The sequence below is a fragment of the Cebidichthys violaceus genome, unplaced genomic scaffold, assembly GCF_023349555.1.
Source record: "Cebidichthys violaceus isolate CVI_PGR_0920_01 unplaced genomic scaffold, fCebVio1.0.p SCAF_19, whole genome shotgun sequence".
NCBI lineage: Eukaryota > Metazoa > Chordata > Actinopteri > Perciformes > Stichaeidae > Cebidichthys > Cebidichthys violaceus.
The window spans coordinates 8,346,509-8,371,828 of NW_027176361.1; the positions used below are offsets into that span (position 1 = coordinate 8,346,509).

The 25,320-nt window shown below is 46.5% G+C and overlaps 1 protein-coding gene across 1 annotated transcript; it reads left to right on the top strand.

Moving 5' to 3' along the window:
* LOC137874648 (leucine-rich repeat and fibronectin type-III domain-containing protein 2) lies at positions 1 to 24,883 on the top strand. The gene is made up of 7 exons (XM_068713506.1): positions 1 to 580; positions 1,794 to 2,734; positions 19,071 to 19,682; positions 19,799 to 19,961; positions 21,557 to 21,727; positions 22,939 to 23,100; positions 23,910 to 24,883. Exons 3-7 carry the CDS (start codon positions 19,097 to 19,099, stop codon positions 24,709 to 24,711), a joined length of 1,884 nt encoding a protein of 627 aa, XP_068569607.1. The 5' UTR covers positions 1 to 580; positions 1,794 to 2,734; positions 19,071 to 19,096; the 3' UTR covers positions 24,712 to 24,883.
* Positions 24,884 to 25,320: the final 437 nt, after the last annotated feature.

Genomic DNA, 25,320 nt, shown 5'->3' on the forward strand with positions numbered 1-25,320 from the left:
TTCTCGCCACAGACGGAGCCAGATCACGCACTCTTCTCCACGAGATAAGGGCAAAGAAAGCCAAAAGAATCAAGAGAAAAGCAAGAGGATACAATGGATAAATGAAGTGAAGAGACTAGGTGGAGGCAGGACAAGTGGAGGGGGAAAAAAAACTGGAGAAAACCACCCTGAAGGAGAGAGGAGATTTCTAAAAATACAAGGCAGCTTACTCCCTGCATTCTGCTATTTTCGCTCTCTCTCTCTCTTTCTCTCTCCCTTCTTTTTTGCAGTGTCCCCTCCTTCATTCAGTACCTGTTCTGTGGGATTAACATGACTTAAAATTCAATCAGCCTACAGCCTGACGGAAGAGCGACAGAGGAGGCAGACAGAGCGCTGCAGCTGTCGAGACCGAGTGAGGGGGATAGACAGTGCGCGCGAGAGAGAGAGAGAGAGAGAGAGAGAGAGAGAGAGAGAGAGAGAGAGAGAGAGAGAGAGAGAGAGAGATGGGTGTTTTTCCACGGAGCTGAGATAGAGAGAGCGCCGTGTAGACAGGGAGATGTGACGGTTCCAGGAGTCGCGATGGAGTGATCCGGAAAACAAGGTTAGTAATTCCACCTTTTCATCTAACGGGGGGCAAAAAAATAAAAAAAATGTTAAGTAAGGATGAAAGAACGAGAAGGAGAAGGAGAAAAAATGAATAAAAAGACACCAAGTAGCTGTATTGTGCATTTGAAGTGGCAAAGTGAACACCGGAGGAGGAGAGGCAGAGAAGCAGGAAAAAAAAATAATGTAATCACAGATTTTCTGGAAGAAAGAAAATCCGGCAGAGAGGCTGCATACATGTAGCAGCTGCACTAATGTACACATACACACTCTGAGGAACGCGCTCACGAAGAAACACACACAAACACACACAGTGAGTGCACAGCTTTAGAGCAAGATAATGAGATTGTCTTCTTAAAGGTGTCGGCTTTTGGAGTTTGATTGACAGGCCAGCGAGTGTGAGTGTGTGTGTGTGTGTGTGTGCATGTGTGTGCAGGTGTGTGTGTGTGTGTGTGTGTGTGTGTGTGTGTGTGTGTGTGTGTGGGTTTGACTTTTGAACTGTCTGACATTCATGGCGCTGATCAATAGCCCAGTTGTTTCATTAGACTGCGCGTGTGTGTGTGACTGGAAAAGAGAGCGAGAGAGGGATGCACAGGCGGTGTGTGCTTGCAGGAGCGTATCACTGCATGACTACTTAATGGATGTGTGTGTGTGTGTGTGTGTGTCTGTGTGTGTGTGGTGGCAGTAACGATGGAGGTGGTGTGTGTTCAAGCCTGCGCGAATGTGCTGCGTGTGTGTGTGTGTGTGTGTGTGTGTGTGTGTGTGTGTGTGCGTGCGTGCGCTTGGTGGTCCTGAGAGTGTTTGTGTGTGTGTGTGTGAGCATGAAAGACAATTCAGCCTGCTGAGAGGCGTTAAAAGGGTCTCAGAACTATTGATTCTCTTTGACAGACAGGTGAGCGGGAGAGAGGCATGGGGGAGACAGAGAGGAGAAAAAGAGCGGGGCGGCAAGGTGGGGAGGGTGTTGTATAAAAAGCCATTGGGGAGGAGTGAGCGATACGGCCGAAGTGGTGGAAAGGGGGATGGATGTAGATATCTGGGGGGAAGAGAAGGTCAGGGTGGGATGAGGCATAAAAGTGATAATGGACTCCATTCAATGTTTGTGTGATTCATGCGAATGCACACGCAGAGGGTGCAGGCGGCATTAGTGGGACACATGTACAGCGCAGGCAGTTCATTCTCTTCACACTCGCCTTGTTTCTCCTCTTTTGCAGGTTTCTAGCCATCCCTCCATCTCTCCAGCTTACTCCTCTCCCATACCTCCCTCTCTGCGCCTCCCTCCAAGGTCATCAATGAACAACTAATTCAATGTGGGAGGACAGACAACGGATCGCAGCGTGATCGACAGTGACACACCCTGGAAATCACTCCGCGAAGTCAGGGATGAGAGAGAGAGAGAGAGAGAGAGAGAGAGAGAGAGAGAGAGAGAGAGAGAGAGAGAGAGAGAGAGAGAGAGGATGGGGGAAAAAAAACTGTGTGAAAGAATGAAGCAATAGAGGAGGAAGCCAGACAGCTTGATGAACACATAAGAAGAGATAGAGCTGTATGAGTGAGGGGGGAGGAACACAAAAAGGAGAGAGGGATTGAGAGAAGGTGGGGGAAGGAGGTGAGGAGGGGGAGGTGAGGATCACCGCCGACTCCAGGATTCCTATTCTCTGCTGATTGAACTGCTCCACTTATAGAGAGAGACGCTGAATACAGCCATGTGGAAATCATATCAAAACGCCATAAATAGGATTTCAGGCAAAGTGGATTCTTGGATTCTCCCACTGAGGTCTCTATTTCGGAAGTACCACACTGGGATTGAGCGAGTAATTCTGGATCTTCCAGGTTTTTCTTCATCTATAGGAGCCTAAGAGGATATTGTCGGATTGGAATTTCTGCAACTCTCTGGTTTTCTGACACTGACCTACATCCCCCTCCTTTCGATGGTGTGTGGGTTCGTGCGTGTCTGAAAGGAGAGTAGGACAGGTTTCAGCACAAACACACATCCATCCCCCCCCCCCAAACACCTCTCTCCTGCTGGGCCAACACAAGGAGGAACACCTGGGGCGAGATCTGTGCTAAGCACTGACACACACAAACGCACCCACACATAAAAACCTGGATAACATGTGGAGCTGATTCGGATTACAGAGCCGCACAGACGGAAAAGGTAACGTCCACGCAGTTCCAAACATAGACACACACACACACACACACACACACACACACACACACACACACACACACTGTTGGCATACGTTCGAAAGTAAAGGTGAATCCATGTTTGCATGGTTAGCTCTCTTAGTGCTGAATCATTTAGCACATCATTGCGGCGAACACCAGCATTCACTGGACTGAGAACTCTGTGTTCTCTCTCTCACACACACACACACACACACACACACACACACACACACACACACACTCTCAGTCCTATAAATAATGAACAGATGAGCATTCATGACAACCAAAACATAGGGGGTAACTGTCAGAGTACACACAGAGAAGAACGCACACACTCAAATCCCCTACATTGTCTGCTTCTTCTCATCCCTCTATTCTAATCCCTCTACACCTCAAAGTCCCCATTTTTCTTTTTGCTCTACATAGCCCTACTCCACTGAGAATCTCTCTTCCTGAGTGTGTTTCTGTGTGCGAGTGTCAGCCAGCTGTCCCGTATCAGATTACTCGCAAGGTGCGTTTTAGCTTGGCTTTCATCACCTCGCCTTTATGTAATCTCACCTGGCGTGTCGTGTGTGTGTGTGTGTGTGTGTGTGTGTGTGTGTGTGTGTGTGTGTGTGTGTGCATCACGGTGAGAGTGTGTGAGGATGCCGGGGCTGCGAGTGTTTGTGTGGTGGCGGCGGATGCAGCAGCAGCACAGAATAGTTCTAACCTCCCTTCGTTTGAGGATTTTTTTTTTTTTTACGTAAGCTGTGTCTGAGCGCGCTCACATACACAGATTTGGCACACTGACACAGGAGATCAGACCGACTGAGTGGATATATGGGAGGATGAGAGGGCGATGAGAAAGAAATGGAGACGGGAGGAGAGGGGAAAGTGCGAGAGGGAGGAAGAGGGAGGAGGAAATGGAAAGGGGAGACAGGGAGGGATGGGGCGACACAGTGATGGGCCCCGAGGGCTTAGAGAGGTCAGATGAAAGGATTGCAGAGGTGAAGTGAGACACAGTGATTGACTTCTTCAAGTGACGAGGAAAAAACGAGAGACGAATGGAGGGAACGGGGAAAAAGTCTTATAGGAGGAGGAAAGGAGGAGATAGACAATAAGACTTTAAGAAATCTAGAATGATGAGTCAAAAAGAAGGTTAGAAAGAGGCTAACATGATAAATTAATGGTGATTTACCGTAGGGAGATAAAAAACAGAAAGATAGATCGGGAAGCAATAATTAGAAATGACAGATGGCCATCATTATGTAGCCTTCTACTATCACCAATGGCTACAATTAGTCTTACATGACCCCAAAAAGTCTGTGAAAGATCACTAACACCAGTAATGAGCTATTTAGAGACAGAGCTACAAGGGGAGTATGGTGTACTATGGGGCTTTTCCATGTAACAGACATGCCAATTATGAAGCCCAACTTAGGGGAAAAGTGAAATTCTACCTTAGAGGAACATTAATTAGCCTGGAAACGAGAGAGATTCAGCTTAAAAACAATACACCGTTATAAACTATTTCTATGAACAATAAGTGTTTTGAAATAAGGGAGACAGGGCTCATTACTAGCTCTGTTGATCGTTAACAGCAGTTTTGACTCTCGCTTTGAACAGGGGCAGCTCTATTTCTGAAAAGAAAATGACTGATTTTTTTTTTTTTTTTTTTAAAGTGCAACAAAGAGGCCTTTTGAATTCCATTAAGCAAATCATAATTCTATAATTGGATTCACTCTCCCGCTAGTGATAGTCAGAAGAATACAGAACAGGCGAGTGTCACATGGTTCAAACAGTGAAACAAAAGGCAGAATGAAAGAACATTCTCTACATCGTCTTGTTGTTAGCGCGGGTGTCTGTCATTCTGAGGCTACAGTGAGGAAGACGCTCGAACAGATGGGACGCTCACTGTTCAAAGCAGGAGCCTTGCCAGCATGAGCAGACTGGCAAGTGAATGAAGGACTCTAGAAAAAAATAAAAAATAAAGGCAGGCAATGCATTACTGATTGAAAGGGAGTAAAAAAGAATGCAGATCGATGAGTTTCCCTTTGCTAAGCCCCTCCCTCCTCAGTTGCTGTTGCTACCCTTTGCTAAGCTTTTTCTTTTGCGCGGCACAAATTTATCATCGAACTTCTTTGGGAATAATGGGTCCTTCATTTCAGACATAAGCCGGCTTCTCATTTCTAGCCGGCGACCGGCGGTTTTGCAGCTGTCACAACCGTCACTGGCCGGTTTTATCAGCTAATTAAGCTAACGTTAGCGCCCTGTTTCCGCCTTTGTTTTAAAAACAGAATCCTGCAACAGGAATGTTAACTGTGCACTTGATGACTACACACATGGCGCATGGCTAAAAGACTTAGCCGAGCTTACGTACTTGAACAGGGCAGTCCTATTTTAAAACAGTATGTTTTCATTTTTAATGCCAAGAGAGAAAAAGACATTCAGGATTAAGGGCGAACCGATGTGTTTTGTGAACGCAGAGCAGGACAGAGCCGCTGCTGTGACTCTAAAGTATGATATCGTGGCATCCAGGCCCGGCTTCTTTTTAAGCAACATGTAAACCGCAAAACAATGTGTTACGTAATGCTGCTGGCCTTGGCAGTAATGCTGGTTGCTACTATAATGAGCTAGTTAGTCTGACTTTTGTATTTTACGTTAAAACAGACAAACATGATCCATTAATCTACTTTTGCTCTTGGGTTAAAAAGAAGGAATCCATTATATAAACTACTGAGCACTGCTCCCACTGGAGATCCAGCATGCGGAGAATGAAAAAGCTTGACAGACCTACTTCACCCACTTACGGTTGCTACGCTATGATTGACCATTAGCTGTCGGGGCAGGGGTTTAGCGAACGCCAGCTAAGGAATTAAAAGTTAAAATGAACAAATGAGAGAGGGCGATTTATGAAGTGTTCAGAAAATAGTGGCCGACTAAATCCCGAGTGCAATAGCTGCAGGGACTGTGGATGAATGAAACCGAGGAAGAAAGACACATGAAAAGGCATCAAAGCAGTGATGGATGATAGATGTAGGATGTCACACACCCTTCTGATTCTCAAACCAGCTTTCAATCCGGGCCGACAAAGCGCAAGATTTGAAACCCAGAAACAAGGTAGACGTGGCCACTGTCAGAAAGGTGGCATTTGATGGGTAGATGACAAATGGCGGAGGGAGGGAAGCGAAACAAGGATGGGAGGCTATAAGGATGAGACATCAGCCCGCTGTCAACAGCTGAGGAACCGAATGGTGGGTGATGGAAAGAGAGGTATGGAACAATAGCGTGATGAAGAGGAGTAATTACAAGACTGGCTGCTTAAGATAGGGAGGAACACTCAAGAGGATGGAGAGAGACTGACTAATGAAGAATGAAAAGCCGAGCGATGACACTTGAGAGGTGGATGATAAGAGGGGGTGGGGATGAGGGAATAGAGGAATAACAATGTCTGAAAGAGAAAACTACGCTAATAAAGCAATGGAGAGATGGATGAATGAATGGAATAAAACTGCAACGCGACGGAATGTTGAAAAGGGGGAGTAATTAGACAGTTAGTAGTCAGACATAGGAGGAAAAGAGGGACGGGAGAGGAATGAGGATGAGAGGAAGAAGATGATGAAAGGAGAGATAAAGAGTTTGTCACGGAGGGGAGGAGCGGACTGAGAGGTGGAAGCAACAAGCGCAAGCGTAGTGCAGAAGTGTGGATAGATAGAGGGATGAAAGGATGAGTAATTAAACTGTTGACAGTCTGTTTAGGCACAGCGGGCGCCTGATGAGCAGAGCAAACTGTAGCCACGGCAACCGGCGGAGACAGACGGAGGGATGGTTTTGGGGGGAGGCAGATAAAAGGGGGAGGGAGGAGGAAATGGGGGGGAGAGCCAACTGTGAAAGAGTGTGTGTGGGAGACGACAGGGGGGGGGGATTAGAGGGGAGTCACACAACAGAGTGACACAAGTAGGAAAAGAGGGATGAAAGAGAGCATGAAGAGGAAGAGAGGGAAGATGGAGGAGGAGGTATCTGCTAGAACCGACTCATTTAAGGAATCAGGAGCTACCCACATATCTGTAAAAGATTACTCCATTCTCCTGGTAATGCTGATATGAATCAATACCACTGCATTTGAATATTAGGTGGGTCGATACATCATTCAGCAATGCAGACGGAGAATTGCTTACGAAATACAAAAGTACTTTTTTAAAGTTGTCTGGCTAACTTCCTAATCCTGCTTTGTGAAAACCCCCCCTCTGGAGATGGAGAGGGGAAAGAGGGCACGGATTTACACTAAACTGTGATGTGTTCAGTCGTATGAGAGGAGGGAACACCGACGGCCACGTGTCCCATCCAAGTCTTTTATCAAACTACGGCTGAACAACCGATACGCTTCATTATTCATTGATCCGTTGAGAAGTCCTCTCTGAATCTATTGCCATTACGAATCAATAAAATGTCACAATTAACAAAATGTCTTTAAATTAATATTTAATACAGTCCTGCACAAACACATTTCTTTTCTAATTACATATAACTGAGAAAAGCAGCAAATACTGCGCTGAGAGAGGTCGGAACCGGTACATGTAGTTCTTCGGGTGTAAAACCTTCGAGAGCGAGTTACTGAACATGTGAGCGAGACAGCTTACAAAGGTGGTTTGTAGGAACCCTTGCCACGCATGTTGGCAACACCTCAACGGCAGCTGTGCGCCGGCACACAAACCCAACCACTTCTGTGACTCGCAGGTGTTTGTCAGCATTGCAACTACGCCCAACAGATGCAGCGGGTTTATAGACGTTTCGAGTGAATCACGCTGCGGAATGCCGCGTGGGCGATGACTGTCGGAAAGAGAACCGGCTTGTAGTGCCTCGTCTGCAACACGCACGAGCCTAAAGTTTGACAGCGGAAAGCGCGGAGCGTCCCCGCCTGCATCAGCAGCGCTAAAGCATCAGAATATACGAGATGTAGCAATAAACAAACTCAAGGGAAACCAGTTTTACCCTGCAGGCTCATTGCAGCGCAGTGTTGTGTAGCTTTTATTAGTGTCTCCGCGTCAGGAGGTGAGTTACAGTGCAGCTTGTGATTCATTACGGTTGAGAGTAGCCGCTGTGATCAAACAGGCCTTAACCACGTTATTATCAGTGCTTATCCCTAGCCGTGGTTGAGTTTCATAGAGGAACGGATGCAAGAGCAATACAGACACAGTTTGTGTGTACGTGCATGCGTGTGTAGATCAGTGCATCCATCACTTTGATTCAGAGGCCTGGTTGGCATGTTCTCATCCCACTGTGCTGGATGCAGAGCGCTGATTGGCCAACTGCTCTCTTACTCAGGATTCCCCCTAAGAAAGCTAGGAGCCCTGCTGGATCAACAATCTGTCTCACACACACACACACACACACACACACACACACACACACACACACACACACACACACACACACACACACACACACACACAGAAACACTTTTTGTCATGCCGCATCCTGTCGGGTCAGCCAATCAGGGTCAATATAATTGCTGCCGCAGGGTTTGTGATTGGGCGGGAGATGTTGTCAGCTCAGAAGCGATGTGTTTGTGTGTGGCTCGTTTGATCGGCGTTTGCGGCGGATTGTAATCCCTCCCCCCCCCCCCCCCCGTCGTTGATTGGCCGCAGCTATGTAAACATACACAGGTGCACACAACACATACAATCAGCCGGTGGAAATGTGCGGGAAAGGCTGGTACAGGAGAACGAAGAGGGGGGGGGGGGGGGGGGGATCCGAGTGACTGAGAAGGAGGACAGAGGAATGAGAAACATTATCTTTATGGAGGGAGGAGGAGGAGAGCGACACACAAAACTGCAAGCCCATAATGTTCGGGGTGAGTGGCAGGCCAGTTATTTTGCAACACTTGTTATAGTGTGCGTCCTGCAAAGGGAAATTTGCGTGTGTGAGCAGAACTGTGTTTAAGCATCCGTATGTGTCGCCCACGTTTGTGAGTGAAGATTAGAAAAGGAAGGAGTTCAAGTTGAAGCGTTGACCCTTCGCTGACTGAGCACCCACACACACACACAAACAACACCACCCCTTTTCACATGCAACCGACACAAATCCTCAAAGCGTCAAACTGAATAAGAATATTTAGTGGGACTGAACTCAAATAGATTGGATGCTTCATACTCCAAGTGTTTGGAATGGGGCCCAAACCGCAGGCTAGGGCACGTCGCATTTTACGGGACGGGGACATAATTACAAAGTCTGAGCAGCATTCAGTTTCTAATCAGACACAGGCTGATGCAGACAGCGGGAGAGGCACCAGACTCTTACAGGTGGGACTGTCATGAGTTGGACCAAGTCCACAGCCGCTTCCCTTGAAGTCTGACTGGAGTAGTCAACATGCATCTGGAATAAATTGCAGATTTAAAGCATCGCACGATACACGTCCAATATTTAGCTTCTAAAAACATGAGAGGAAATTGTCTATGCAGGATCACCACTTGGAGCGATCCCCTCTCATCATTTTTGTCTGATGCGATGGTGAAATACCGCTTTCAAATAAAAAAAAAAAAAGCTTACATAGAGGATGCCAATCCATACAGATGCCAAGGTGAAGTCACACTCAGCACAGTGTGGAATGTGCATCAAAAGAAGAGCATGAGGCAAACACAAAGACTGTCAACTATTCATTAAAGGCTTTATCAGGCCCCCCCCCCATTTTAAACCATGTGCAATTTAATCAGATGCAACTGTGCTCTTGCCATCTGGAGTAAAGGAGCATCAAAACAGAGCGGTATTGAGCCGCCGCTCTGGCACCAAAGTGACAGCTCTCCCACCAATGAAAAATGAGTCCTGTCCAAGTAAAGAAGGCGTCCCGGTAGAGCGGCGCGACGGTGCTGATTTCAGCATTCATGTCCCTCATTTGCTCAGTTGTTTTCAGCTGTTCAACTGGATCCATCTATAAGACTAATGCAGACGTATAGAATGAAAGCACTTTCAAAACAGATAATGTTGACGTTGATATTGAGGGATTACAAGGTAAAGGAAAAAAGAAAAGAAAAATGTTCTCGTGAAAGAAAATGCAGACCAAGGCAGCCTGTGCCAGCACAGTATACTTCTATAATCACGTACACAAACACTGATCTTCCAGCAGTTAAAGACCAAGTAGTGGATCACACTTCCAGATTTCATAGAGAGCTTCATAACGGATCACGTTAGGGCCGCTCCCCGGCACAATCTGAGCCAATGAAGCGCCACGGGAAAATCATTGTCACCTCCATGGTTTGCCAATTCAATTCACCTCCCAGAAAATTTGATCCCCGAGCAGTGCAGCCGTGCGGGATCTCCAAAGGGAGGAAGCAAAATTACAAAAGCTCAGCAAGGAGCGGGAGATTGGCTGCCACAGATACGACGCGAGGCTGCAGCGGAATTGCTGAGGAAAGTTTCTGAGCTGTTCGCTCGTAGAAGGGGTGGAAACACGAGCCTAGTTTGCTTTAGTAACAGTTAGATGAGGTTTTAAGCTTGTATTGAGTTTTTATTTCTTTTTTTAATCTTATTTCAGCTTCATGATGATAACTGCTAATATAGTGCCCAGTCAAATATTAGAAATAAACTCATTATAATGAAAAAATAAGGAAAATGAGACAGAGCCTTTATTGGCTGCGCTTACTTCGTTTCTTCTACGCATCAGAGAGAGGAGGTTATGACTCCCAAAACAGAAGTACTTTCAGAGAATCCACGGTGACATCAACTTCTTTGGCTTTTTTAAACTTCATTTTTGAGTTCAAGTTCATTAAAGACTGGGGTTGCTTATCTGTGCAAAGGAGATAAGTAGGCAGCCTTTCTAAAGCAGAACTTTAAAGCCTTCACCAATCCTATTTTTATGTTTTTACTCCAAACACCAGAGTGGCTTTCACCTCCTCTGAAGTACTGCCATGTAAAAAAAAAAATATATAGATACTTTTAAGAACTCCTTACTTAAGATAAGGTGCTGCAATCAAAAGCACTCTCCTCAATTTCACTCGGATGAAACGCTCGTGTCCCCGAAAGGGAATTTTCTGGACACAAGGCGCAAACGTTTGATTTTCATACTGCTGAAGAAAATCAGCAGAACTTGAGCTTCAACAGTCTCCTTAAGAGCTGTGAAATACGCATCCGAGAGACAAAAACAAGGTCTTTATGTAAGCATGTAATTCCTAAACTGATGCAGAGGTGGAACTTTTCCAAAGATGTAAAAAAAAAAAACAGCCCAAAACAAAAACATTAAAAAAAAAAAAAAAAAATGTGACTGTGCAATGTTCCAGGAATAGAAACAATTATCAAAATCTTCCAAATAGGATTGATTCCAACAGGATTTAGTCAGAGCGGGTGGTGCATACAGATGGGTATACTGTGCTCTCCACACACACACACACGCACACGCGCACACGCACACGCACACACACACACACACACACACACACACACACACACACACACACCTTTTTCTCTCTCAAAAACAACATAGAGGTTTGGGAGGAATTAGTTGAGTGGAGTATTTCAGAAGAACTATTATTTTGGAGCCCCGCTGTGAGGAGAATGCAGTCCTCTTATTTTAAAGAGAACACACTTCAGTTCTTTTTCTATGATTTCCCATTTCTCTTGCTTCACTCCTACCATTTACCTCAGGGGTTCTGTGGGCTTTTTCCCATCAATACCCCCTACCTACATAGCTGGGGGAAGAAGAAAAAAAGTCCACAATGACTGTACGGCTCGGGAAAAAAAAGCACTACACATCAAGCACTTAATGCCTGACATTTGCACATCTTTTCTTTTTTGAGGGGCAAAGACTGAACAAAAAGACTGGGATTACATGCTATCTGTGTCTGAAAGCTAGTGATGTTCAGACATGACTTCCACAGCCAGACACCGAAAACAGACATGAGGACTGAATAGTTCTCTTTGCAGACTTCCTCTTTAGACGCTTGTTAGTGCATGAATTATTCAACCCAAATTGGCATTGAACATCTGGTTAAATTTTGAGTCTTGTTTACTGGTTTTAACCAGCTACATCCTGGTCTAATTCAAAATTTCACCAATTCCAATGTACTCAGGCAATGTTCTTGCAATGCAACAATTCCTGAAACTCCGGTATCATATTGACACTAATATTGAAGACTTTCAAATGATACCGTATCTGATGAAGAGGGGGAAATATCTAAATTCAAATACGGTACAGCTTATCATTAAAGTTGAGATTATTATTAGATTTATTTTGAAATGCTCTTTTAAGTCTTTTAGATCTCATCGTGCATCTAATCCTTTTGTAAAACCAAACATGTGCGTACGTAAACTACCAACCAATAACATCATGACATCATCCACTGATCAATCTGCAACCTTGAGCGACAGAAAGGTGTGTGTATCGCGGTCCTCTGTGGCGTTGCTAAATTGTAACTCCGCCCACTTCTTAGAGGTCCAATCGCATGCGAAGGATCTGATTTAAATCCCTCTTGTGACTCAAATACTCTACTTCACCGGGGAATACTCGCAGCACAGAAGCTAGTGATGCTACAACCGGGACTTTAAGACATTTAATAAAAATGAAAAATGGCTGACCTCCGATAAGAGTTTAATGCCTCGACGAAAGATTTTCGGACATTATGGTGGCAATAACGTTTCAGTGTTGCGTAATATGGCCCCAGCCAATACTTTAACTTAACTGTCACTCTCTTGACCGGTGACCTCTCTTTCTTTCTCCTTTCACTTCTTCTTTTTTTTTTTTTTTTTTTACCTCATCACCTTTTCACTCCCTTGCTTCAGCCACGCCGCCTTCTCTCTGCGGCCTTACAAACTCAGTTCAGACACGGCTCTGCCTTTCCCTAATCAAATCCTCTCTTCCCTCCCTCATCCCTCTCTCCGACAGTGATGGATGGCGGCCTTCACCCGTTTATCGCCTTTACATATTTCTCTGCCGATCCGCTTAACGACACACATTCATACACACCGACTCTTCATCCCTCCTTCTTTCCATCCTCCTCAGACTCCTCCATCTTCCCTCCTGTCGTCTTCTTCCACTCCGCTCTTCACACTGCTCCCCCCACCCCCCTCCTCCTCTCTCCCCCCTCTCCTCCTTCACCATCTTGTGCAGTCTACTCCCATGTGCTTTTCTTTCCCCCTCTCCCTCTCCATGTATTTCGCGCAGTTGGCCTATTTCTGCGTCCCTCATTTGTTGTCCGTTTCCATATCCAATGTTGCACCCCTCTCCCTGTGCTTTCTACATTCTGGATGACTGAAGAGGACAGAATACGACAGAGGAGTGACAGAGGAGTGATGGTATCAAAAGGATGAGTGGGCTTACAGTACACACGACTGCCGCACGGAGAGGCTATGTGGGCGTTCTTTTGTTCCTTGCCTAGAGAGAGAGAGAGAGAGAGAGAGAGAGAAAGAGAGAGAGAGAAAGAGTATGTGTCGGCCTCCCTATAATTATGATTGTGTGGGAAGACTGTTTTGGTATGCTGGCAGTTGTTTCTGTATGAAAGTGCTCACCTAATATCAAGGGCCTGGATTATGAGTAAGAGTGCATACTAGGAAGCCTTAGAGTGATTGAAAGAATGTCTGTGTGTTTGTGGCTGCCTCTGTATTTGATCCCAGTATTTGTACCGGTAGAGCTTGTGTGTATTTTTCCACATCGAACAATGCAGCGGGCCAACACGTGTCGTTTCCATGACATTCGTTCCCGCCTGCAACATCTTCTTTCGCGCCCCGAAGGTTCGCCCCTTCATGGCGCTGCGGCGACCGGGGCTGGCAGTGCTTCTGACGGAGGCCTTGATGTGTGCCTCTTCGCGCTCCAATCAGATCGGTGGATTACCGCGCTTGTGATAAGTGGCTTTTGAGAGCTAATGCAAATCCCCTTGTTTATAAACACTGCCACGTTCCCTAAGTCGATTTAAGTCGATTACGGGCTAATGGCATTCGCACGTGCCGGAGAGGATGCGCAAACACATACGCCGATATGCAGATTCGGATATGTACATGCAAACACACACACACACACACACACACACACACACACACACACACACACACACACACACACACACACACACACACACACACACACACACACACACACACACACACACACACACACACACACACACAAACACAGTATTTATCACCATCATGGTGGCTGGCATTTAAGAGGCCCTGACATTTATAATAGTCAACTGTGAATTACGGACTGAGACCAAATAGAAAATGAAGCCTTTGAGTTTCGGTCTTCCACGTGAAATAACAAAGATCCTTCCAAACAGACACATTACTGCTTAGAAGTCACGCCTGAAGCTTCCATTAATTGCGCAGTTTTGGGTTCAAAAAGTAACAGAGTAACATTTAGCAGAGTCATATTTAGCAGGGATCAGTCTGACAAAAGGCCACCTTCTGTGGTGGGCGTTCAAACAGAAACGTTGAGGCGAGGTTAGGTCCAGCCCTGCAGCTCAGAGTCGTGCTCCAGCACTGGTGCGCCGGCGAGCAGCTCCTTCCACGGACGCTTTTAGCTCCTGTTCTCTCGCTGGGTCCGTGAAGCCTCTCTGCTCTCTGCAACCGCCTGTTTCCTGCTCTCTGGAGGGTGGAGGGTTCGCGCAGGGTAGCGAAGCAAGCGGCTTCCCAAAATAGAGGGAGCAAAAGGAAGAAACAATATTGTTTTTTTTTAAACTAAGCGGTTGCCAACACTTGTACGTAACATGTGCATAGGAGCACTCTGAAAACACAAACATCTAAGCAAATGCACATATATGTATGTGACGGGAATTTATCCCTCCATAACACATTTCATCTGTTCTTTATCTGATCTCTTTCATGTCATCATTCTGTCCTCTCCTCCTTTGCGAATTGTTTCCTTCCCAAAAAGTATCAGTCAGACTTGATATCAAAGGGTTTTTGGCCTTTGCTATACTGTGTGTGTGTGTGTGTGTGTGTGTGTGTGTGTGTGTGTGTGTGTGTGTTCGTGGGTGTGGATCCCCATTTTATCGCAAATTCAGCAACAAACTCTTACGAGCAAGTGGAGGCTTCTTAAGTGCAGGAGAAAGTCCCAACAATACACACACACACACACACACACACACACACACACACACACACACACACACACACACACACACACACACACACACACACACACACACACACACACACACTCATGGTGGAGCTAACCATACACAGCGGGTGTAGATACTAGCTGATGGTTAACTCTCACACACACACACACACACACACACTGTACTGCACCTGTATTCTGCATCAGTGCAATGTGTAAGATAAGACTGTATTGATCCCCAGAGGGGAAACTCAAGCATTGCAGTAAAACAAGAAACAGATAAGGAAAAGAAAAGCTTCTTCGAGATAAAATCGGAATGATAAAGCTACATACAAAACCCTATTCTAGAGCACACAAGTAGGATGTGCAAAACAGTTTTTGACCTGTAGTGCGGCTCCATTAATGCCTGAGAAAATTGAAAGCAGCAATGTGCTACGTAATCTGATATGTAGTATTATCCAATATCTAGTATATAAAATAGTCAGTAGAGGTATCTAAAGTGTGAGGATTGGTAAATGTCTTCTGTTATAATATTTCAAACCAAGAAATCTAAAGACATACAATAGCCTTGGAATGTGGGAGCTTTTCATTTTTTGACATATAAGATTTTCATCCATTCATTTATTCAAATTTAAAAAAGATATATCTGATGTTGAGGTATTGCTGTAGATATTGTGTCACATCCTCTTGAATATATTTCCATAAAACAAGCTGATTCACATTTTGTTTTTCCACGATTTCAAAATTCACTTAACATGCACACACTACATTTCATTGGAAGCTACACTGAAACAGCTGTGCGGCTAGCAAGTACATGTCGTTTCCAAACGAGTGAGTGCGCACACACACACACACACACACACACACACACACACACACACACACACACACACACACACACACCAAAAGCCTCGGCGTACAAAGTGAAAAACCCTCTAACAAATCAATTACTCGTATGATTGCCACCTTTAAATGGGAAAGACAAGGAACACAATAGAAAGAGGGCATGGAAGACAATGTTTAGAGAAGAGAAAGAGCAGGAGTGTAAATGAATGGGACAGGGTGCTATCCATCTCTCTGGGTCAGATCGATCACCAAGTGGACGGATCGGTTACACACGATCCGTCGAGTGTGTGTGTGTGTGTGTGTGTGTGTGTGTGTGTGTGTGTGTGTGTGTGTGTGTGTGTGTGTGCGTGCGTGCGTCTCAGAGAGCTTCAGTACTGCACTGTTCTAGTTGCAAATGAGATCGGCTCCCTAATAGAGGAAGAGCAGGAGATGAAGGGGAGAGGGAGAAGTGGAAAAGAAGAGCAAGGAGGGAGCGTGTCTCTGAGATAGGGCAGAGCACGGAAGAAGATAGAAGAAAAACACGTGTGTGGCACGTACGATCTGAGCGTGTGTGTGTGTGTGTGTGTGTGTGTGTGTGTGTGTGTGTGTGTGTGTGTGTGTGTGTGTGTGTGTGTGTGTGTGTGTGTGTGTGCATAGTTTGCGACTGAGCACGAGAGAGGCAAGGAGACATGGAGGGCAGCAGAGTCAGCAAACGATAGAGAGACAAGACAAAAAGACAGGCAGAGGAGGTGGAGGAGTGGGGGTGGGGGTGAAAAAGGTGGTGGGGTAGAGCTGTGACTGATAACATTGTCGTACTCAGGTTGCCTCAAGGGCAGACAAGACAGAGAGAGAGAGAGAAAGAGAGGGAATGAGACATAAAGAAAGAAAGAAAATGCGGAAAATTTACGGAGCAGCCCGAGGCGGAAAGGGTTATAAGATGGAAGGTGAGCAAAGATGGAGACGGAAACGGATAGAAAACACGAGGAGGAGGAGGAGCGCGGCAGGCAGAGATAAATGGCAGGGGATGGATGGTAGAGAAACAAAGAGCAATCCCGAGTAATAGAGTCCAGTAGGGGGGGGGGGGGGGGCATCAAGGCATGACACAAGGAAAAGGAGGTGAAGGCTTTCCCGAGGAGAAAGAGAGAAGAAGAAGGGAGGTAGAGGGAGTTATTAAGAGAGGGAGAGAGCACAAGCGAGACAGGGCAGGAAGGCGGCAGAGTAAAGGAGGGGGAAAAGAGGTACGAAATGGGGGGTGAAGGAAAGATAAAGGTCAAATGCTGGAGTGGAGAGGCGCAGGCCGCGCAACAGGAGAGTGCGTGAGCGTATTGACATTCAGCGAGCCGCTGGCTAAAGTAAGCTGTCTGAGGAGCGAGCATTAGCAGAGCGGTGGGGGTGGAGCCGGTCGAGCACAAGACCGGAGCGCCCTGCTCGACAGCACCTGACGTTAGGGTGGTGGGTTTTTTTTTTAGGGCCGCAGAGTAGACACATTTTTAAGCGGCATTTCACTTTTTTTTCCGGAGCGTTTCCACATTTTAGTATGCACGACTCCACGGGAGCTTCAGGAGCAGTCGACTTCCAACGCCGACTGCCCTGGGGACTGGCTGTCACTGCAGGCATTCGTGACTTTGTCCCCCCCCCCCTCCTACACACACACACACACACACACACACACACACACACACACACACACACACACACACACACACACACACACACACACACACACACACACACACACACACACACACACACACACACACAACCCAACCCTCTCCTGCTGCAAGCAATTTTTTGGAACCGATGACACCAGACATAAGTTGGAGTGTGTGTGTGTGTGTGTGTGTGTGTGTGTGTGTGTGTGTGTGTGTGTGTGTGTGTGTGTGTGTGTTGGAGTAAGTTTCTTTTTAAGGTTTGGTTTAAAAAGGGTTCCTGGTATTTATTACAGCTCCCTAGAGTGACTGAGCGCCACTCAAGTATTAAGAGTTAAGCAGCAAAAATTGACTACAGCGATGTTTCCCAACACGTCAGTCACTGTAGCTTATTAAAGATCACATGAACGGCCACAAACCGGCCATTCGGCCCGTCAAACTTCCTTTCTCTCTTTAACTAATAGCCCATCGGTTTTATGTTCCGCCCAAAGATCCTGTTTCAAAAGGAAACGCTCGGCATTAAGAAAGCAATGATAGCATTCGTTGGAGCGCACCGTGATCCATAAGTAATGTATTCCCATCATCTAAGAGGGATGCTGCTTATTTCCCTCCTTCTCTTCGCTTTAACGGTGAAAACATTTAGGAGGCTGAGCTCAAAACACATCATTTCAAAGCACTGGGTTTCTTCATCATGACTGAAGGTTTCAGAAACCGGGACGCTGTAGTCTGTCTAATAGAGCTCACATTTTGGATGCAGACCAAAGCAAACCATGTAGCAGGGAGGAGAGTGCAAAATACTGCCGGAATCCCCCCGCGCTTTGATATCGACGCCGCTTCAATATCTGAGCCAAAAGTTATAAAATAAAACCTCTTCTAGTTCCACGCTAACACCTAATGGAAGAAACATTGAGGCAGCAATTTGTGTCAACCTGTAAAGTCAGCATGATGTACGGCTGCGTCTTGGTGTTACTCAAAGTATTGGGTTGCACACATTATACATCTCCGTATAAATTTCCGGAGAGCTTTCCCAAGATGCACCGGTCCTTCTCCAACGATGCTGGTGTCTCTGACTCGCCGTCTCCTCTCTGTGACTGTGACTGTTATCAACACTCCCTGTCACTCCGCCTGTATCTAGGTTACGGTTACTATGACAACTACTACGCATGCCAATCAGCGGCAGTGACTCATCCCTATACCTCGCCGGCACGGAGCCGTATTTAGGGATGTCTGTGTGTTCACTAGGAAACATTCCGCAATGTGCTGGACTTGCCGCAGAATGAAGGCCGGTGACCCAATTTGATTCTCTGACCCTGCAGTCTTAAGAAGAGGGTCCGATGACATAACACTAATCCTCTCTTACAGGTTTCTAGGTAACGGTTTCTATGGGGACTGGCTGTGTTCAGGCATGTTGTTGCTAGGCGATATGCTGCGGTGGTGGTGGTGAAGAGGTTCTTGCAAAAGTGTATATTTAATAAGGTGTTTGTTGCAGGGAGCGTCCGCCATTCCTCAATATGGATTCTTTTCATGCTACGAGGCACCAAGTGGGCATTAGTGCAGAGTGGTACTCATTTAAGAGGAGGCCTTAGCCCACACCAGCACACGTGTGTGTGTGTGTGTGTGTGTGTGTGTGTGTGTGTGTGTGTGTGTGTGTAGAACAGGCTCTTGTTCCAGCTCTGTCTAGTCAGAGTGGGTGGAAGACGGCAAAGCAGACCCAAAAAAACACACTTCAGACATCTCTTAAAAAAACAATCTCTGACCAGGGAACGAGTCTTAAACACATTTCTGCTCTTTTTTTCCCCCTCTCCCTCTTTGTCTCCCTCCAGGTCTGTGGATCGCCAGGCATTCTACCATGCCTGTCCCCCCATTCTTCAATCCCCGCAGACAGAAACACCTGCCCCACACGCACCTCCACCCCGAACAGAGGGCAGAGCGGTCCGCCTCCCCCTCCCTCTTCCCTCCATCCATCCTCTCGCTCTCTCTCCTCCCCCCTCTCGTCGTGTCATCTCTGCCCGCCTCATCCCATCTCGTCCACTGCGCGTGCCCCAGGGCGTCGAAAAGAACCCTTCCCGTCCCCGTCCCCTTCCCGGCCTTCCACTGGCTGACTCTGGTCACATGCTGCCTGCTGCCTTCTCTGATCGGAGCGGGGGAGACGTGGGGCATGGTCTCGGCCTGCCCCTTTCACTGCGTGTGCCGGAACCTCTCCGAGGCGCTCAGCACGCTCTGCGCCGACAAGGGCCTCCTGTTCGTGCCCCCGCACGTCGACCGCCGCACCGTGGAGCTGCGACTGGCCGACAACTTCATCACGGAGGTGGGCGGGATCGACTTTGTCAACATGTCGGGATTGGTGGATCTGACTCTGTCGAGGAACACCATCCACCTGATCCGACCGATGACATTCGGTGACCTGGAGAGTTTGCGCTCGCTGCATCTGGATGGTGAGCTGAAACAGTAATCCCATTATAAGATAACTGCTGGTTTAAACTACTTGGGTTTGACAACCTGGTGAAATAGTTAAACCTTTAAGTCGTATTATTCATATTTGTGTGTCTAGGTAATCGCTTGACAACACTTGGACCTAGGGACCTCGCAGGTTTGCTCAATCTGCAACACCTGATCGTCAACAACAACCAGCTGGTCAAAGTCTCCGTCCAGGCGTTTGACGACTTCCTGCTCACACTGGAAGACCTCGACATGTCCTACAATAACCTCAGGAAGTAAGCTTTTGCCTCCGTTGGGATCACGCGATGCACTCCGTTCTGCTTTGTTAAGTGGAAACACACTGTATCACTCACGCTCAGGCGTCGGTCTCAAGCGTATGCTGCAGACGCACAGCTGAGCTCCCCAAAAACCTTCCAAGGCGTAGCGTTAACTGTATGATCTCAGAGTCAGCAGATACAACGAAGAGGAACCAGCTCAAACTGCTGAGGGTGGGAGGAGACGACTAACGGCTCAGGAAATTGAAAGCAAATCCAATTTTGATGAGGTCCTAGTTTTCTTTGACTTCGATTTTGTTAAGATTTGATGAGCGCTCGCCTGCGCTCACCCCACTGAGTAGGAGCGCGCATCGCTTCAGCTACTCTGCATGGTTCCTCCTAGTGCACCGTGTGGCATTCCACTCGTCTCTGTCCAGCACAACGGAGACGCCATTCCTCTGCACTGAATAATAAGTCGGAACAATGATGATATTCTCCATCGAGCCCCTCTTCACATTCCCTCGCTGCATTGTTGAATTCAGCAGCTTTTGGCTGTCAGTTCTGATTAGGATGTTTCATTCGTCTCCTCTCCAGGAGCTCTCTGGCCTCTCTCCAACCTCCACCGACCATGAGAAAAGAGCAAAGAGTTTTAATGATGCACACAACAAGCAACCGCTGTTTGCCCTTTGTTGTGGGTTACTGAGAGGAGTCGTTAAGACTGAGATTCAAAGTGAGCCTGCATCACCGATTCTTCCTTATCAACTGGAAACAGGTCATTTAATATGAGGACTCTTCTTATCCAGGTGTGGAGGGAACTTATGGATGCTTAGCGTCTGACTGTTGTGTATCAAGATCTGTTTGTAAGATGAGTTTGAGGCACACTCCGGTTGACAAGGGTACAACGTGTAACTAATGGATATCGCCATGTTTTTTGCCTGAGGTCTCTCCTCTAGTAACAAAATCAAAGTGTTTGTGGGAAATAATTTAGATGCGGTGAAATCAACAAAGGCAGGACACAAGGTGAAAATGAACAGTGTAGCTATGAACCCCCCCCGACTCCAAAAATAAATGCATCACTTCACATTTATCCCACGCCGCTGGTTCTCAGTCGTCGGTGAATGAATGCTCAAAAGGAATACTGAATGACTGCAGCCATGGGTCACAGATGGGACTAGTGACACCCAGTAAAAGAGAAAGATTGAGAGGGAAAAATGAGCATCTGTCGTTGTAATTTCATCATTGATGTCACCTGTAATTAGTCATTGCTCATTCCCATTTGCTGCAGAGTAACAAGATTCAGATGTGCTCAGAACATGGAGAGCAAACTTTGACTGATAATAGTGGCACACATTGTGTGTGTGTGTGTGTGTGTGTGTGTGTGTGTGTGTGTGTGTGTGTGTGTGTGTGTGTGTGTGTGTGTGTGTTTTAGTTTTTTAAATGAAGTGTCAGTGTATCCCCATCACAGCAGGGTGGTGGACCGGTCTCCACAGCAGCCATTACTATCAGGAGATGTTCTCTAATTCATCCACTTTTAAACAAGAATGAATATCCCATCTTGGCACAATGTCTTTTTATTCAATGAATCTCTAAAAGAATCCTTTATTTCATTGCTGCAGGGTACCATGGGAGTCCATTCAGAACATGGCCAGCCTGCACACTCTCAACCTGGACCATAACCTGATAGACCACATCGCAGAAGGAGTCTTTGGAGAGCTGTACAAGCTTGCGAGGCTGGATATGACCTCCAACAGGCTGCGAACTCTGCCTCCTGATCCACTATTTGCAAGGTAACTCATGAGCTTCTTCTGTTCTGCTTCTCTAAAACGTGGCTTCATGGCAAAGAAAGCCACAAGGGCAAGAGGCCACTAGGTGACGGAATAAGGCCCTTACAGGTCTCTAGTGCCCACTTACTGGCTATACATAGTGTGTATGTTCACCTTTGTAAACGGCATGATGGCAAGACCAGCACTGTATGATAATGATGCTTTTTCAAATCAGGCCTGCTGTCAAAGAAAAGATACAATTATTCTTTGTCTTGTTTTGTTGTTTTTTCCCCACACAGCTCGATGCATACAAATTTAAATCCAAACCTGATTGCTTCTAAAAGCAGCGTCTTAAGTACGCCATTCTACAGTTCAGATTGCTTTCTCCTTCTCTCTCGATCTTGTTTTTTCATTATAGCTGACGCTGACTGCGCTGCCGAGAGCTTCACTAAACGCTGTCATCTAAATTTACCTGTGTGTGCTTTTTATCTCCGTATGTAGCCATGGAAAGTGCCATACTGCAGCCTTACACCTCTGCTGTATTTACCAACAATGTGCCTTTAGAAAATGATACAGGTGTTCAAGCTATTATACAGTGATACAGTGCAATACCGCACCGGTCTTTAGAAACCTACGGAGGAAGTCAACTTTACCGAGTCCTGTTTTCATCCTTGATTTTGGCAAATTATTCCATTTTGAATTTGCACAGGCCAGATGCAAGTAGCTTATAAACAGCACTGCTGCTTAGCATTGCTCCTGGGTAGGATTGGACCGCCTGCTGTGCACCATTTTCAAAACTGTTTGTTTCTCTCATTTTGAGCAACAAGCTCTTGTTAACTTGTTAAATCCACTTCCTGGCATAATTATTTCCTTTACTTTAAACTTTCCCTTTGAATCCGAAACAATTAAATAGCAATAAAGAGAAAAACTGAGGCAATTTTACAAATCAAGGGAAAAATGACAAAGAAGCTAAACCTTGACTAGTTGGAAAAGGAAAAAAAAACGTTGATTAAAATGTTAACAAGATATTTCTGCTATGTGGATTTGGTGCGCAAACGGATTAACCCTCTTACATTTTAAATGGTAGAGCATGAGGTGAGATACGCTTATTAGTTCAAAATAGATTGTTTCCCTCTATAAGTCAAACCGATCAAGAGTAAAGCATCTCATTTTGACTTAACGCTTCCGAATTTGTGAAAGTGAACTGACGGCCCTCTCATTCCTCTCATCTTCAGGTCCCAGACAGGTGCAATAAGCCCCACCCCCTACAATGCTGTCATAAGCCTAAATTTTGGTGGGAACCCGCTGCACTGCAATTGTGAACTGCTGTGGCTACGGCGGCTTATCCGCGGGGACGACATGGAGACGTGTGCCACTCCTCCTCACCTGGCTGCGAGGTAAACATCGTCCTTTGGTCAATGTGTTGTCTGTGTAACCTGCTCAGTTTTACATCCTGATCCGTTTAATCAGTGAGGCACTCTTCAATGTCAGGGGAAGCAACAGAATAGTTACAAAATGACTAACTGAACATCATCCATCAATGCTCTCCAACCTTGTCTCAAGGCCACGCTGTACTGCAAGTCTGTTTTAGCACAAATCCAATTAAGGGTCTCGCATTGTATGATATCTTAATTGGATCACCATGTGTACAAGAACAGAGCTGGAGATAAAAAAATTAAAAAACAGGACAGGTAGGCCTGAAGGACTGAGTTTTCTGAACAATGACGCGACACAGATCACACTCTCTCCGCCCTGCGTCACTCTGAACGTTCAGGTCTAAACCTGTAACCAACATTATGGAGCGAAGACAAAGGATTGAGGAGGAAAATGAGCATCTGTCATCACTGTCGGCATTAATTACTCTTTGCTTAGTCATCTTTTGTGTGGAGTCGCATTAGGAAATTGTATGGACGGTTGTGCACTGCTGAACTTTACCCTAAAATTGATAGACGAGAGCACATAGATCTTTAGGTTAATGTAGCAAATTAATCTGCCAAACCAACCTCGGAGGGATAAAGGAAGACAGATTCCTGTACTTAGCCAAAAAGGTGATTCTGCGCTCTCTCTCTCTCTCTCTCTCTCTCTCTCTCTCTCTCTCTCTCTCTCTCTCTCTCTCTCTCTCTCTCTCTCTCTCTCTCTCTCTCTCTCTCTCTCTCTCTCTCTCTCTCTCTCTCTCTCTCTCATTGGCTTCATCTTTGTCTCTCAGATATTTCTGGTCGATTCCTGAGGAGGAGTTCACCTGTGAACCACCTCTCATCACCCGACACACTCACAAGCTGTGGGTGCTGGAGGGCCAGCGGGCCACGCTAAAATGCCGTGCCATTGGCGACCCTGAGCCAGTCATCCACTGGGTTTCACCAGACGACCGCATCGTTGCGAATTCGTCCCGGACCAGCTCCTTCAGCAATGGGACCTTGGATATCTTGGTAACGGTGGCCCGCGACGACGGGGCGTACACCTGTATTGCAATAAACGCGGCGGGTGAAGCGACTGCCACTGTGGACCTGAAAATAATCCCCCTGCCTCACCGGGGAGGAGCAGGCGGAAACACGGGGAATAACAATGTGAACGGCAAAAACAACAGGAACGTGACCAATGGGATTTTACGGACCGATCCGGGCTCCTCGGATATCAGCACGGGGAAAAACGGAGGGATTAACAACGGCGCAGGACGTGGAGGAGAGGCGGAGGATGGGAGAAGAGCAGGGGAGGACGATGAGGGCGACAGGGCCTCCGAAGGGGGGAGGCCCGACGGAGGGAGCGTGGAGGACGACGAGGGGGACGAGGAGGAAGGGAGGATGGTTGGAGTACAAAGCGTTACGTCAACCTCGGCTCAGGTCCGATGGGATTTGGGGCATTTGTCCGCAGCTTACGTCGTCTGGATGTATCAGATACAGTACAACTGCACCGTCGACGAGACCCTCATCTACAGGTCAGTTCAACTGTGTAACACACGTTTCTTAATAGGAACAGATGTGATGAAATACTTGATACTTGCCAGTAATTAACTGTTATCATCTCCTCCTCTATGAAAAGGTGGATATCCTGATTTTATGCAAAACCCCTTAAATATTTATCCATTACAGCATGAGACTTCAGTAGTGCAACTGTTCACCATGTCCATGGACGGGTGGATCGCTCGAGGGAAAGGATGAATGGGGAGACAGATGAAGGGGTAGAGGGTCGAGGGGAGTTAATAATTTATCTCCATCTCAGTGTGACACTTAAACCCGACAGGTGCGTAGTCAGTGCACATGGGAGAACGGGCGGATGAACATTGGGGGGGGGATAGAGGGGATTTTGTGGGAGGGTAACCGTTTCCCCCGTAACACGATCACATGTAGAAAATAGTGTTTGACTCTGAACACAGCAACAGCATTACTCGACACGTCTGATCAAGCAACAGAGGGTCTGAATGGGATTTTTTATTTTAACGTTTATACCTTCAGTAAGCAATGTCATATTGCATTAAGTATGAGATCCCTTCACCGTCCGTGTTTACTCACTACGCTCATGGAGTAAGAAAAACAATCAAAGTTTTATGAAGACCTGAGTGGAGGTTGAGGGCTGCAATGGTGTTCTTGTTATCACAAATTATTTAGGAGGTCGCTGCCACA

Coding starts and splice junctions, on each gene's coding strand:
- LOC137874648 (XM_068713506.1), top strand. CDS start 19,097: ATGCCTGTCCCCCCATTCTTCAATCCCCGCAGACAGAAACACCTGCCC. Junction 19,683..19,798: donor GCGCTCGCTGCATCTGGATG/GTGAGCTGAAAC, acceptor TTGTGTGTCTAG/GTAATCGCTTGACAACACTT. Junction 21,728..22,938: donor CCTGATCCACTATTTGCAAG/GTAACTCATGAG, acceptor TCTCATCTTCAG/GTCCCAGACAGGTGCAATAA.